The 16,112-nt window shown below is 45.4% G+C and overlaps 1 protein-coding gene across 7 annotated transcripts in view; it reads left to right on the top strand.

The window, feature by feature from the left end:
* Positions 1–16,112, top strand: part of SLC4A11 (solute carrier family 4 member 11) — a 134,998-nt gene that overhangs the window by 73,892 nt on the left and 44,994 nt on the right. For 6 of the 7 annotated variants that reach the window (XM_035324460.1, XM_035324461.1, XM_035324458.1 and 3 more), the window contains exons 4-7: positions 7,538–7,584; positions 12,606–12,837; positions 13,462–13,524; positions 14,063–14,144. In XM_035324460.1, coding sequence (XP_035180351.1) covers positions 7,538–7,584; positions 12,606–12,837; positions 13,462–13,524; positions 14,063–14,144 — 424 coding nt within the window. The remainder of the gene's footprint in view (positions 1–7,537; positions 7,585–12,605; positions 12,838–13,461; positions 13,525–14,062; positions 14,145–16,112) is intronic. The other variant, XM_035324459.1, reaches the window with a different exon arrangement.

Here is a 16,112-nt window from a genome sequence, read left to right as displayed (position 1 = left end):
CATCAGACCCAAAGTGTTTGTTACCTAGGCTGTCAGCTTTCTCAGAGGTGGCTTTGAAGGGTTTTCCAGAGTTGATTTTACACATATCCCTTTGGTCCCTGGCTGTAGAAGAAGCATAACTGACTTCTCAGGTGGTTGAAGTTAGCCAAAATGAGCCCTGTAAGCTCTTCTGCTGATGGAAGTAGCCAGAACTTGTGGGATGAGAGATGTCCTCTTCACAGTTTCTTTCCAGAAGTGAGGTTTAACTTTGCCAGTGCTCTTCAAACAGTGGAAAAAGTGAATGTGACTGAAACCAGGAGAGTGGCAATGACAGCCTTCCATCCTTCTCTCATTGTGTCATTTTCTTGCTTTCTTGAAGCTGAGTGAAGCCTTTGAACCCCCAAACCTCTCTGTGCCCACTTGTGTCATGAGCCCCATTGAGGGACCCCAGCCATGGGCCATCTTCTGAAGAAAGTTCTCCAGCACTGTCTGTATTGACTCGGTCCCTAGCATTTGATGCGCTTACTACTTAAAACATCCTTGTTCAATCTCCTGCAGGAGAAACCTAAGGTGACTTGAAAAGAAATACAGCTCTGTAATACCTGTGAGCCTCTGGATGCTGCTTCTGGTCATCAGTTTGATCTCTTGGTGAAGTGTGGTGTCCAGATTCTCGCTTGTTGTCACCTTTTCTGGCAAGCTGCTGCAAGGTTCCCACCTACCTTAGCACAGGGCTAACAAAAATCCCAAAATCTCCCTTGGGGAGGGGATGAGTTGGTACCACAGGGGCTGGGTGCTGGCAGGCAACGTAAGTTGAATTACAGACACGGTGACAGCTCTGCCATCATCCTGTCGAGCTGTTAATCTCTGCGTGATGGATGTACAGCTTGCTACAAGCATAGTTGGATGCACTTTGTTGTAATACTGTTTTTAAAAAAGAGCTCTACGTGGGATTAAGCATTGAGCCAACAAAACATAGCACGGCCCATAAAACTCTGACAATTAACCATTGTCATAAAATGCTGGGCTGTGTGCACACGTGTGTGTTAGGCAGGAAAGCCTGAAGAAATCTAGGTGGTAAGGTATGGGCTCATTTTTTATTAATACTGTTAATTTTAATAATTAATACTGTTGCATTGAATATTGAGCCCTGACCAGTGCAGATTCATAGGCACTAAAATGTTTCTCTATCTTGACGCTTGGGTCCTTTCTCCTGGGTGTTTTATTGCTTCCTTGCGGAAGCTGATGAAAAGCTTTTCTATTCTCTTCTGCCTCTGAGCTTTCCAGCTTAGGGTTTGGTGATGAGACGTCTGTTTTCAGCAAATGCTGGTAGCTCCACCAGGAAGGTGGGTCTCATCTGAAGCTGGATGCTTTTGGATTTGGGATCTGTGTTTTTTGGGGAAGGTCAAGATCTTTTCAAGATCTTTTTACAAGAGATTACTGCTACCTCAGCACATATCTTAAACATGTACAAATAAAACGTTAGGTTTGTACCCCATTGTGTGTACTTTTCCAGGAGCTGGTGCTGCAGTCCTGCCCTCAACAAAGTACCTCTTCCCTCACATCCCTGCCCCAGGTCAGACGGAATCCCCACTGCAGGAGCAGAGGGATATTTCTTCTGCTGCAGGTGGAAAATCAATCAAGCTTGGTGCTCTAGTCCCTGGGAATTCATACCAGAGGATGGGGGCAACAGTGAGTTAGTGTGCAGGCTGGGGGAACCTCTCCAGACCTGTGCTACAAGCCCTGCATATTTCATAACTACCAGGCTAGCCGTGTACTGTCTTGCAGGCTCCCTCGCCTGGCTCTAAAGCTGCTTTCCTATTCTCACCTACCTAGAGGTGTGTTAAGCCTTCTGTATTAGTGCTATCTGGATGTGAATTTCATTTTTTTTGGGGGGGCGGGCGGGAGCTTGGGCTGCATCTGTTCCATCCTGTTGCAGAAACAGCAGACTAAGGGGTAGCTTCATCCGCAGCACCCTTGGAAATAAATCCCAGCAAACGAATACAGAAATGTGGTTTAGGTGTAGCCTGAAAGTTGGCAGAAAAGCAGTGTGAGCCTGATGAGCTGCAGTGGGCCCACAAAGTGTGTGGGGAGGCTGCTTTGCAGGCAGCCGTGGTACCCCCTGATCTGCTTGGCAGCTCCCTGAAGCCAACCAGGTGAATATTTTCACGCTTCGGACCTTATTCTTGCAGCTTAGAGTTCTCAAACAGCTTGGAGTTCGCTTTCTCTTCCTCCCCCAGGCTGCAGTGGTGGCTTGCATGGTTTTTCCAGGGTGCGGTTTCCCAGGATTTGCAGAGCTGTCATTGCTGAACTTTTTGCAGTATGCGTTGCTACTTGCAGCTGATGCTTGTCCTGGTGGCTCTAGCTGCAGGAGGGGGTGCCCGGAGCAAGTGTTTTGGGGTGGGGAGAAGACAAAATCCCGCTGGCAGCAAGAAACCAATCCGCAGCCAGGCTAGGGCTTTGTCAGAGAGGGAGGGGGGAAGTAGGGGAACATGGTTTACGCTTCACGAGAAATTAAAGCCTGTTCCACCCCTCCGGACAATTGATCCTTCCTAGATATGGAGAATCAACAGTTTCCTGTAATCCGCTCCAGCAGCACGCACGTGCACGCCCGCCACCGCTGCAGCAAAACACGGCGCTTCAGCTCCTGGCCCCTGCTGAGATGGCTTTTTTTTTAAGGGGACGAGGAGAAAAGCTAGATGCTGGCGCCAAGGATATTCCAGGGAGAGTAGTGTCCAGAGACAAGTGGTCTGGGCCTGAATGGGTATCATTCTGCACACAATAGTCACATTTCCTCACATTAATACCAAGGTCCTTTTTATGTCTCACGGCACAATGCTGACCCACGCGTTCCATCTGATAACTCTGGTTTTAGCAGTTTGATGTCAGCCTGGGATGTTGGGCTCCCGAAGCTTCCTATACCCTAATGGAAAGTGGATGCACCGATTGTGCTGGGGGGGGGCAGCCGGCCTCCCTCCGAATTTCCTGGCTGTGGTGGTTTCAAAGCGGTGCTTACGGAGCCGAGGGAGGCGGGGGGGTTGTAGTGCCGACGGTTCTGCACGAAGGCAGCGTTCGTCCTTCTGGGTGCTTTACCTTGTGCTTGTCCTTTCCCCCATCCCTTTCCCTGCTTCTAATTTAATAACAAAACCTATTGCAGATCTATTTTTTTTTTTGAAAATTCACTTTTGTGTCTGGGTTAAGGGGTGTGACGAGTGACACTGCTCAGCTCCTATCCTTGGCTCTGTGCGAAAGCTGTGGTCTGTCTCTCCAATCCCACTGCAATGGTAAGAAAGCACTGTGAGGCACCTTCACCTGCCCAGCTTGCAACGCCTGTGCTGAGCGTTATTCAGGTGAGGTTTTCCTCTGTGCCCTACCAGCCTGCTCTGAACACCAGCAGCTATTGCCTACTCCTCCTGCTTTTAACCCGGGTGTCGATTTAAGGATGAACCCAGCTGGTTTTAGGCTTTCTGCTGCACCTCAGCCCACTGCCCTGTCGTGGGAATGTGGGGTAGTTGGGGCATAATTGACTTAACTAACAATTATAGCTAACCAAAATTAGTCAAGCCTGTTGGGAATGAGTCCAGACTCAGCACAGCCATGGCAGGACAGCAAAGCAAAGCCCCCCCCTTGAGATCCTGCTTGTGCAATACCTCGGTGCCAGAAAAGAGCTGGTAGTACCTCTGTAGCTTCTTTCTGAGCTCTTCTTGTGCTATGGTGTTGATGGGCTTGAATTTTCTTAGGCAAGAAATTCAAAGACCAAAACAGCTTTTGTTGCTTGCAATGTCCTTCAGTGCCAAGTGATTGAGGCTTAAACTTGCTCAGGGCCCTGGAGAAATCACCCCTGCCTAGACAAAATAGCTGTTTTAGAATAAATACTTCCACTTAGGTCAGACCCTTGTTTGTTGAGGGAAATCATGAAAATGCTAATGTCGCATTCTGCTCTGATTTATTAGTCTATTTACTGTGCAGGCATGCTGGGGAGTGCACGTAGATCTAAAGCTATGTGCGCTGACACCTGTGCAGCCAAAAAATTCCTGCTCTCCAATTTGCACTCCTATTTATAGGAGAGATGCTGTCAGTATCCAGAGCTGCTTTGGTCCAAAGGCTTTTGGCCTTCTCGGGTGTTAAGGGCAGCACTGGGGACCTGCACAAGGAAGGGGCGGTGGAAAGGCAATATTAAGTGAAAGGATCTAAAGTAGAAGGTGAAAAGCCTTGAGTTTTGCTGTGTGACTTCCATGGGTTTGTTTCTGTGTTTTCAGGGCTGCCTTTGCATAGAAAATCTTATCCAAAGAGGGAAATGGGAGGCAAGTAGGAAGCTTCACTGCTAGCAATGCAGAGAAATGAAGTTACATAAAGGGAAACTAGGGTGGAATCGCTTTTAGGTGCAGCAAATGCATTTCTTGCTTCCAAGTATTAAGTTGCCTTGTTCACATCTAGAATCTGGTCGGATCCTGTTCCTCCCCAAGTGATGGGAAAGAAAAAATGGAGGCATGCCATGGTGTCCCTCCAGGGCTCGGAGTGCGCTGACATGAGGCTGCGAGAGCAAGTCTAATGTTGGCAATTCATCACCATTGCTAACATAGATGTTAACTCCCAGGGAGCTGCTTGCAGCATATTTGGTAATGCTCTGTGCTCGCGTGCGCGAGTCCTAGAAGTTTGGGATGCGTGCGTTCCTTGGTGTGGCTTCCAGGGGATGTCAGAGATGCGTTGCTGACTTTTTGGTTGTCCCTTGGGCAGGACCTGGAGCGCAGCCTAACAGATAAGGCTGGCCAGCCCTGGCAGCTCTCCTTTAACTGTGTGGGGACAAAGACAACGAAATGCCCATATCTAGCCTACGTGCTTAAAATAAACTTGTGCAGCCTTCGTCTGTCCAGTGAAGCAGAGCCACAAAAACAAATGGGAATGTTACGTGACCTTGACCTCTTCTTTCTGCTGAAGTATGCTTCATCCTGACACTCAGGTGTGAAATCTGGCTATTATTCCTGGTAATAAGGCACAATTGATGGTTGAGTAGGAACTTCCTTGCTGCTAGAGGCTGAACCTATGGCTTTCTATATCCTTTTCCCTTCCAGTGAAGGGCTGCTCCATGAGATTGCAAGGATCAAAGGTATTGTCTTTGTAGCTCCTCCAAAGATGGAAGGAAACGATGACAGTGCCAGGAGGGAGAGGAGAAGTGACAGCAGGTCTTCTGTAGGGTTTTATCCTGGGTTTGCTTAGCAGGTTCCCCTGCAGTAGGTAAATGCCTGGCTCATAAGCCAGGCAAAAAACACACTTGAGGTGTGTATTTCTATTTTTCATGTTCTGGTGAACTTGCTACTCTTCTTCTGTGATGCTGTTGCGCTCCAACGGGCCGTAAAGGTGACAGCCCAGAACTGGTGATATCCATCAGTCTCCTTTCCCTGGGTTGAGTCTAAGCAGCGTGTCGCTTGGCTGAAACGATGAATGAGGCTCTGAGCCTTCCAAAACATCACCTCTGTACCCAGAATGGCTTTTCTGAGAAGTCTTCAGGCTTCTATTCTTTCAAGACCCCTGTCCAAGGGATGTAATTAGATGTTTTTGCTCGCTTTGATAAAGCAGCGCTCGGTGCTCATCTGAGATGGGAACCCGAGAGCTGTCAGCAGAGAGGATTGATACGCGCTTAAAACTGGTACGAGGAGCCGAGAGATGCGGCGTGATAAAAGGACAACATGAATTTCTGCTGCCTTCGTGCATCCCGAAGGGTGCCGTGAAGGACAGACCGCAGATCTGCGGATATCGGCCTCAACGCGTGTCCGCTATTGTTTGGGGCTGTGGGTGTTCTTGTCTGTCTGGAGCTATTTCATGCGAAAGCTGCAAAAACCAAAACATGTTTTCTCTCAATGAATATTTATGGCCTCCAAATCTTCCAGCATACTTTTGCATGTGTAATTAGGCTGTAAATTGAGTAAGTGAGCACTGGAGAACTACAAATGTAAAAGCCTGGGGAAAATGCTTGATGTTTCTGGTTTAGTTGGGTGCTTGCTTTTTAATAATAAATAGCATTTTCAAGATAAAAACAGCTTATGCTTTCCCAATGTTGTGTCAAAAGCAGTAATAATTGGGACTGTTGCGCCAGCAGACTTGTCTTAAGCGACACTTTTAATCACATGTACAGCATCCAAGTGAACTTTGGAAGAAGTTGGGTGATGTAACCAAAGCCTCTGAACCATCTTTTTTTTTTTTTTAGAGATAAAGGCAACTCTCTCCCTGTTTTCCTCTACTGCAGTCAACTCCGTTCCCAGTTTGAGTCCCAGCATTTTAACCTTTTAAGTGAGAACATGACTTGAATTTCTGGTTGATCAGGGATGGTTTAGGATAAAGGAGCTTTGAGTGTGATAAATCAGTCACTCTTTGGAGTTCTGGTGTTTTCACTGAGTATGCAACTTAATTGTGTTCTCAGTCATCTCTTTTTAGAGGGCAGTAGGGCTGAGCTTGTAGCTGCTTTCGTATTGGGATCAGTCTGTGAAATGGGATTGGAGCAGTTCTTGTTGGCTGGGACTTAATAATCCAGTTATGTGGAGGAAACAATCTCCCCTGAATATCTGCAACTCCGTGTTGCATCTCTGTACTTTTCCACAGCTTGGCCTCTGGAAAGGTTTTTGGTTTTCAGTGGGGTTTTTCCATGCTGTCACCACACTCATTTGAATGAAAACTGTTCTTGCATTTCCTGTGTAATATTGGTAGCAGCACAATCTTGGGTGGCTTTTTTTTTCCAAGTGTGAAGATGAGGGAGAAGAACAAACAGTACCTGCAGTGTTAGGGATGTTGCAGGGAAACTCCCTTGGATGCAAGCAGTACAGAGGGGGGTGCAGCAAAAACATCTGGGTTTTTATTTATGGCTTTTCAGCTCATACCAAAAAAAACTGCTTCGTAGACACTCTAAAAAAATAATGCTGCTTGGAAGTCTGCACCAGGAACTTCTGGGGTACCCCTGTCCGTGTAACTCAACCGCCTAGTGACACTTAATAGCCTCTAAACAGCAGTTTTCTTTCTCAAGAGCTCTGTTGCTTTATGCTTAGATTTATGAAGGCAGAGTGGTGAGTTGACAGGACATTAATGTGCTCATCTTCAAGTCGCTGTGTGTGATCTGTCACAGCCCGCTCCCTTGGAAGTGCCTGGGTGTTATTGTTGACTTTTTAACGAGGACAAGAATGGTTTCCAAGCGAGCGTGACTCATGCAATCTTAGCCTCAATCTATCAAACAACGATGCATGGGATTAAATGATTACCTAAAGTATTTGGAATTAGATTTCATGGAAGGGGGGGAGTGAAGGATAAAAATACATAGGGAATCTGAAAAACAAAAGCTGCAAGGCAAACCCAGGCTGATCAGATAACGATAAAGGATGCTTCTGTACTTGGTTTATGTTTCCTAAATGGGAAATGTTTTAAAAATTGAATCTCTGCTTTTCTCTAGAGAGGGTTCTCTGCCAAGTGTGATACTTCACCTTGTTCTGAGCCTCCCGCTGCCTGTCATATACCTGTAATAGTAACGACCTGTTATAGTAATGCTGTCTACATAACTTTTCTTCTTGTTTTCCAGCTGAAAATGAAAGTGCTGGCTGCGTGTTACTACACACATCAAGGAAGGTAAGCAGGAATTGTGTGATAAATTTAATTTTCATAAACTTATTTTTCATTTATCTACTTATTTATCTACAAAGAGAGAAAAGGATCTTGTGCTCTGTGGGGATGGGAAGGAGGTTTTTACTGGCCTAAACAGGGTTTATTAATGCCTCTTTCCCCAAATTCCTCTGTCTTCATTTAAAACCTAAAGAGCCATATGCTGCTTGTTCTCCAAACAATTTCAGTGTAATTCTGATTGTTTCACTGGTTTTTGTCCCAGACAATTCCTTGACATGTTAATTCATCATTTTCTTGCTGCAGCTGCCTGCAAAGGGATCCAAGTGTACACCATAGAGATTCAAGCTGCTTAGCTGCTCTCTAGCCGAAAGCAGAAACACCCAATAGTCATTGCTGTGATTTGGTTTCCTGTTTATTCCAGCTAATCAGATCTGCCTTCGCGAGGTTCAGCAGGAGTGAATTCCCTGGAAACACACAGTCTTAGGAGGACGATTGGGAAATGTTTAGTTTACGCTTGCGTTTGAGACCGTAACTCGATAAGGATAAGGCGGAAACGCACAAAACCTCGTATAGGCTGGAGCAGCGCAGGCCTCCATCTATGCAAGTACAAAGTTTGCAGGGAGGAAATGAGCTGATATTTAATACCACTTGCAGTCTTTGGGGCTGCGAGGCATGACTCACGGTGCTCACAGTTGTTTCAACTCTCGTCCTACCTGGAGGGACTGCCGATGTGTAAACTCCTAGCATCGCTGAAGCTGGCAAGTCAAATATTGCAGGCTTCGTTGGAGGCTGTGATGTGGGTATTTAAATCTCTGCACTGAAGCCCTAGGGGCTTTTTAGAGAATCCCAGAGACTTCTTTGACTGTTTAGGCCTCTAAGCTGGAAAGTATTTCAGCAGGCTGAATTATTACAGGGAGGAAAATGTGTAAATACTTCTAGCAGAAAAAACTTCCTCTACTGCTCAAGTTTAAAAATACAACATCAAAAAGACTAAATATTGCTTGATAATAAGGCATGGAAGTTAAAAATCAGCTATTCTGTGCTCAGGAACGGAAGTGTCTGTTAATAATTTGTCTTGTCTAATACCACTGCCCAAGTTGCTTTGAGTTCTCGATGCTTGACTGAAAGTAACCTGAGAACTTGGTCACTTAAAGTGCAAGTTCTAAGCCCGAATGCAGGATCTGCTGCTGATAAGAAATAGCTGGAAGCTGTTATCGTGTAAGTGGTTTGTCTTCTGCTCTTTTCTTTTTCAGAGCTGTAGGAGTCCTGCTTTTCTGGCCTATAGTTCATGCTTGAGCATTTTAGCATGCAGTTGAGCAATAAATACCAGAGGGATAGCACGCTTTCTTAAGGCTTGAGAAAACATACTAATTGCCAGTTTTTGCTTCTGTGGATGACAAGTAAAATTGTTGTGCTCCAAGTATTAAGGAAAATGGGTCCTGGGTCACGGGAGAAGTGGCTCCAAGTGCCTGGGAAGCGAGAATTGCTGGAATAAAAGTGATTGGGTCACAAGCTTTATCTATAGATGCTTCCCTTGGGTTGTCCCCACTTCTGGTGGTGGTCCATGGTTCCTGTGCCACTTCTGGAGTTTCTGAAGGGCAATCCATGTCTTGGGTAAGTTTGCCTGGCGTGGTCCTTGGTAGGCATAAGGAGGAGCAGCTGACAGCTCAAACTACTTAATCACCATCCAAGTGTGTTTCTGAGCAAAGTGCTGCCTTGGTGGTGGCAGCGCAGATGGAGCTGTGCTCAGGGTAACATGTATTTTGGGAGCACCTTCTCCTAAGGTTCTTGCAGTGTATCTAAGTGGGACTGGTCTCCAAAGCAGCAGCCAGGCAGGTAACTTCAATTGTGGACCTTCCTGATGAGTGTTGAGAGCTTTGTTTTGCATGGTTTGAATGTGCAGCTTTGTCTTACGGTGGTTTACCAAGAGTCCTGCCTGCCTGATGTCAGGAGAGGCTGTTTCCATGTGATTTCATTGCATGACAGCTTCTCTTCTTGCCATGATGCACTGTATGGCTTTGCTATTAAGGATACTTGATGCTATTAAAATGAGTATTGGGTAGCTGTCTCGTTTCTTGCTCGGCAGTTTCCAGTATCCGCTATCCTGGTGTGACTTGACGATCTAGCTAAAAATATTTGTGAAGGAGTAGTCATTAATTTCTGCTCAAAGCAGTGGGTGTCCTAACTGGAGGAGGTTCTGTTTGAGCTATCTCTGAGGTGTTGCTGTACCAGCAGTCCAACTAATTTGCTCTTGGTTTGTCTCAGCTAGGCAGTGATGCATTTATTTCCTCTCATGGTGGTGTGTTGCCTCGTGGTGTTTTACACATGTATCTTACCCAATGTTATGGGAGTGATAATAAGGACAGTTATTGCCCTTATTTCCTGTGAAGGACCAAGAGAAGGAGGATAAAGAATATAATTTATTGCCAGGAGCTTTTGGTGGAGCTGGAGCTGAACCCTTATGACTAGTACTAAGCAGCTGACAGCTGTCCTGCCACAGCAAGCAAATCACAGAATCACAGAATTTCTAGGTTGGAAGAGACCTCAAGATCATCGAGTCCAACCTCTAACCTAACACTAACAGTCCCCACTAAACCATATCCCTAAGTTCTACATCTAAACGTCTTTTGAAGACTTCCAGGGATGGTGACTCCGCCACCTCCCTGGGCAGCCTGTTCCAATGCCTCACAACCCTTTCAGTAAAGAAGCTCTTCCTAACATCTGACCTAAAACTCCCCTGGCGCAACTTTAGCCCATTCCCCCTCGTCCTGTCACCAGGCACGTGGGAGAACAGGCCAACCCCCACCTCTCTACAGCCTCCTTTAAGGTATCTGTAGAGAGCGATAAGGTCGCCCCTGAGCCTCCTCTTCTCCAGGCTGAATAAGCCCAGCTCCTTCAGCCGCTCCTCGTAGGACTTGTTCTCCAGGCCCCTCACCAGCTTCGTCGCCCTTCTTTGGACCCGCTCAAGCACCTCGATGTCCTTCTTGTAGCGAGGGGCCCAAAACTGAACACAGTACTCGAGGTGCGGCCTCACCAGAGCTGAGTACAGGGGGACGATCACCTCCCTAGCCCTGCTGGTCACACTATTTCTGATACAAGCCAGGAAATGGTGCTGTCTCGTGCAGATCGCTGGAGAATCAGTGTTGATTGAGATGATGCGGGCAGATAACAGCCCTCTGAATGCCTCCGATTCATTTCTGCTCTCCATCAGCTGACTTTTTGCTTCCAGAGTTCTGCTTCTGGTGTTGTCATTGGGCATGATGACATGAAGCCCCTTTTGTGTGCTTGAAAGCTCCTTGATGCTGTGGCACTCCTGTTGCTCCTGACCTTCCCAATACTGCCTTTGCTACCTCCTCTGCCATCCACCTCAAGTCCTCTCTAGGTTGTTTAGTCCCTTTGCTGTTTGAACCCTAGGTTGGACTCTGCATGCCAGGTGAGCTGAAAGAAGTTACCTCTGAGAAACAGTGGCTGGTCACCTGGTGATCCCATGAACATTAACAGGTGGTGATAGGTGTTTTAACCTGCTCTCATACAGGGATAATCTAAGGCTGATTGGCCACTTGCAGTTACACACCTCTTCTAGGTGGGGTGATAATATAGCTGTGTCACCCTCTCCTCTCCTAAAAGCAGATGGCATTAAAGCCTTGGGATGGTGGTAAAATCCCTCGGAGAACCCTCAGTCCCAGTCCTCCAAGGCTCGGTGAGAAGTGATTGATGCAAAGTAAAACAGTGTTAATTGCAATGGATGTGTACTGACAACTTGATAGTTGCTGTGATAATTACAGTAATTAGTGAGACGTTAGCGTTTTTCCCTGTGTCTAGGCTATAAATGGAAAAGGTAGAAAGGGTATGTGTGAGAGGAGGGGATCTGTGACTCAGGCTGTGGGGTGGACCCATACCATGGGGAAATGTGCCAAGGTCCTGCTCGCAGAGGCAACTTGGTGGCAGGTTCGTGAAAGCAATCCAGAGCGTGCTTTTCACTGAGCTTAATCAGAGCTGAAGGCTTAAATGCATCTCTAAAACCTTGCCCTTGACCTCGTGAATTCAAGCTTGGCAGGCCTCCTGTGGGATGGAAGATCGGTGTAACAGTGTGATTCCTGGATTCCCACTTCCCACTTGCTTGGTCTTCAAGCTGTTGAAGGACAGGACTGTCAGCCGCTCTTGACTCACTACTGTGAGTGTTAACTGCGTGCACGGATTTCTAAGAATTGTGAGATGGGAACGACGCATCTGTAGCTTGATAATTCGATTAACAAATGTCATAGCTGACAAATGAAGAACAGGTTTGAGGTTCTGCAATACAGCATGGCTGTTCCTTCCATCTCAAGGCCCGTGAGTCTGACTGCGGCAGCGGAGAGTTGAGACAGTACCAGCCTTTGTCTGCCATCTGTTTTTCCTCCTGTCACACATTGATTCAAAGCTAAATGTTATGCAGAGAGGAAGAAGACTTCCTTGGGTGCAGGAACAATAGGAATTTAAGTGTAAAGGCTGGATGGGATTCTATCTCCCCATCGAGCTCCTGAATTAGGAGGACAGAGATGGCTCTTGGAGAAGAGCTGGTTTAGAAGCACTGAGATGCACGCTGACAATTCTTCATGCTTCTGAGCTGAGAGTTCATTTCTTCCTAGTACCTTTGCCCATGTTGTTACAAACATCTTGAATTGTTTAGACCAAAAGAGGCTTTTAAATGCTCCTTAGGCGTTTATGCTTTTAGGCTTACTTCTGTGCTTTATCCTTGGCAATGAAATTGATTTATTTTTTCAGTACTGCTTTCAACATCAGGGTGTAAAACTGTGCCTAGGCATTCACCCATGGTTGCTAAATTAGCATAAGCCTTGAAATTGCAGGCCTTCAATGTATTAATAACATAAAACAACTTCTCTTCTACAGTGTGATTTGGAAAGAGTGATTCCAGAATCACTGGTTTCATGGCAGTAACGTAAAACTGTCTTGCGAACTACGCAGTTCCTAGTCCTTTTAGGTATTATCTACAACTGTCTTAACATTCCGACCTCTTCTTAACACAGTACCTGAAGTTAAAGAATTTCGAGGAGGAAGTCAGAGCCCACAGAGACCTGGATGGGTTCTTGGCCAGAGCCAGCATCATCCTTGATGAAACAGCCACCTCCTTGGACGATGTTCTTAGAGAGATGCTGAAACATTTTGCCGAAGATCCTGAGAACACAGAGCCAAGCTGCAACTTTGAAAAAATCATGAGCACTTTATTCACAGATTCAGGGACCCCGCGAGAAGGGAATGGTAATTAATTCTTTGTTTGCAATTACTGTTATTTGTCATCCTTTTTTATTGGGGGGTGTGTTGAATACTCACTACTGCATGATCCCCAGGTTTGCATGGTGCATGTGACACTAGGGTTTAATTTTTTTGTGACCTAGACTGAAGGGACTTGTGTCTCCAAGGTTTTGTTTTGGTGGAGTCCTGTCCCTATTTCATTAAGATGAGATGTACTGGTGTTTTTTGGGGGGAGGAGTCTCCAGCACTGGAGTATCTTGTCTGGACCCATCAGGTGTGATTGTCCGTAAAGTGTCAGATCTGGTTTTGCAAAGAGATGCTTACCAGTGTCCCTTCAGAAGTGGCTCCTTTGCCTTGTGATTCTCCATCTGAATTCACACAGGCTGGGAGAGTTTGACTGCTTTGAATGAGTAATTGGTTGGGGAAGGCTGAGCCTGTGTGTTGCTCCCGGCCCACTGGAAGGGGCGATAGGCTCCTAGTTTTACTCCAGAAATTCAAAACTGGGGTAGCCCCAGCCAACTTTAGCTTACTTGTCACTATAAGCTACCACTGAATGTCATAGCATAGTCTGAAACACTGCCTTTTAGCCCAAGATGTGAAGAAGCTTAACTAAGCGTTGTTTCTCTGTAGGCACCCATGACGTTTCAGAGCCAACAGGAATGAATATACAAACATGTACATCGCATCTCAAATGTAACTGTCACAGCCTGAGTGAATTTGTTTAACAGATATGTCAAGTCCTGAGCATGTAGTAAGCATGTTCATGCTTTGGTTACTTCTTGCTGCCTGTCTTAGAGCTTTGCATTTATAATCTCTTTAATTTAGGCTTTCTGCCAATAAAGAAAAATTAAGCAGTGCCATAAAATGATCAGAGAGAACAGTAATTACAAAGAGGGGAGAGAGGGCAGGGGAGTTGGAAGATGAAGTCTCTTCTAGTCCTGTGTGTGTTGAATAATGCTAATCTAATGACCTAATATTGCAGTAGGCTGCTGTCAGGGGGAGAAAGCAGCTGCCTTCTCAAACTGAATAGATTAGGGACAGAATTCAAAAGCATCAGGTCAAATGCTTCCCATTTCTCCTATTGTCACCCCCAACCCCTGCATCAGGCCGGTATGCGGTTAAATAAGTGTGCTTGGTATTAGCATTTAGCTTTGATTTGAAAGGAAATGTAATTTGCAGTGGCAAAACAAATGCGGACAAACCTGTAATGTTTCTATTTTTCTTCTCCTAGTTCACCTCTTATCAGATACAATTCAAGGGGTGACAGCAACAGTCACGGGGGTGCAGTATCAGCAGTCCTGGCTCTGTATCATGTAAGTACCGGGGTTATAAATTATAACAGTACACAAATTGCTTGAAACTTGCAGCTCTTTTTGCTGTAGGAAGGAACAGCAGTTCCAAACATGCCCTTGTAAATTTGGGTTGGTGATGCTTTGACCATCTGTCCTGGCCTGTGGGTTCTCTGAGCGTTGTGCTGCTCTTCTTTGCAGATGGGCAAGCGGTAGCCCGGGTAGAGAGGGCCACGGTCTCTGCAAGGCATTAAGTTGCTGGATACTGTCTAAATCTGGGGTTAACAAACTAAGAATGTTGAAAAACTCTAAGCCAAGGAATGCTAATTACCAAAAATGTTAATTAGGAACTCCTGAAAAGGACAAGTGAATTTGATTGTGGACTACTTTGGCAAAGCCTGAAACCTTATACTCAAAGACTTCTTAGACCCTGTGAAAACATCTAAACTTTGCAACTGAAATTGAAGTCAGAAATTCACACTATTCAGACAGTGATTGTTGTCTGGCAATTAATTCAGACACTGTCAGTGCTGTTAAATGTTGGATTAGTAAGGACTCTGTCACCTGGGATTTATGAGGCATGGTGGCTTCACCCCAGCTTCCAGTTGACTAGAACTGGATTGCTGGGTTTTGAAATCGCTGTCCCAGAGTCAAGCATGCTGGGTGAGCCAAACTGTCCCAATCACAGAAAAAAAGCCAAAGCCTGAGTCACTGAGCCAACCAAAACAATGCAACTTCTTTCTGTCACTGTATGCAGATGTAATCTCCAAGTCAAGTTGTCAAGAAATATCCCAGTAATTTCTCTGGGAATTAACCTATGTTGGGTAGGTGCCTAAAGGCTCTGAGTAAATGCACATATTGTAGCAAAATTCACAACTGGTTTGCTAGAAAAACTGTCATAATAGCTTTCCTTCTCCTAGCTGTGCTTTTCCTATCCTCTGCTTATGGCTGGGAAAAAAAAAGCAGATTATTCTGCCTTGAAAATAGATTGTTATAAACTTATTTCTAATATCTTATGAAAGGAAAGGATGTGCTTTCTATGTGAAAGGGTAACAATTGCATGTCAGGTTGCTGTTCTATGAAAGAAGTGAACCAGATAATGAAGTGCTACTGTCAGCCTCTACTCTTTTGCCTGGGATGTACAGAGCAGCTTGTACGAATGAGAAAATGAGTTCCTACAGCGAAATGGTCTTTCTGTGCCAATCAACCTGGAAGGCTTCTGAGTTTTTTTCCCCTTTGCATGCCCGGGGTATGATAGGGGCAGTAAGGGAATGTGTGTGCTACTCTAGGAAGTGCAGAGGGTGGGAGCTTCCATGATGGTATGTGACATGGCTCTATTAGAGGGCTTTAGAGAGCGCTGACTTAATAACCAAGCACTTCTAGAGGTCATGATACAAATGCTGTGGTTATATACATGAAGCTGAAAAGGGTAGGTTCAGCCTTTCTACAGAAAGTGAGCCAAAACTTTGAATGCATCCATGTGAGTAATACTAGCTTCTGTGACAAGGCATGATTTGAAGAATAAGCTTACAGCCTAAAGGTGTCTTGTGCAAAACTTTCCTTGTTTCTCCCTTTTGTTACTCTGAAGAGGGAGAAGAAAGTGGTGGGAAAGCAGTGATGAGTTATTAACTGTAATTATATAATTATTGCACTGTATTTCAGCTGCAGCTATTGTGCAACAGATTGAGAACCATATTTTTAGACCTTACGTTTTTCTTGAAGTCAGATTGCAAAACAACTTCCAGAACTCTGAAGTAGAAGGAATTTGTTGATGATTTTTTTCCTGTATGAGTGGGAAGAACCATTTAAGATATCTTTTTACTGTTCTTTCTCCTTGCACTTAATATCTATAGTCTTTGTTAAAATTTAAATCAGTGCTGCTGTTTCCTGTGAGCCTTAACTAACTTGTTATTCCTAGTAAATGAGTTAGGCTTGAGTATCATAAGATTATATTAATGAGGAATAGCAGCTCTGGGATGGCTTTGGTAGTAT

Source organism: Oxyura jamaicensis, chromosome 4 (genome assembly GCF_011077185.1).
Source record: "Oxyura jamaicensis isolate SHBP4307 breed ruddy duck chromosome 4, BPBGC_Ojam_1.0, whole genome shotgun sequence".
NCBI classification, from domain to species: domain Eukaryota; kingdom Metazoa; phylum Chordata; class Aves; order Anseriformes; family Anatidae; genus Oxyura; species Oxyura jamaicensis.
The sequence above is the reverse complement of the archived record's forward strand: the minus strand, read 5'-3'. Positions and strand labels throughout refer to the sequence as shown.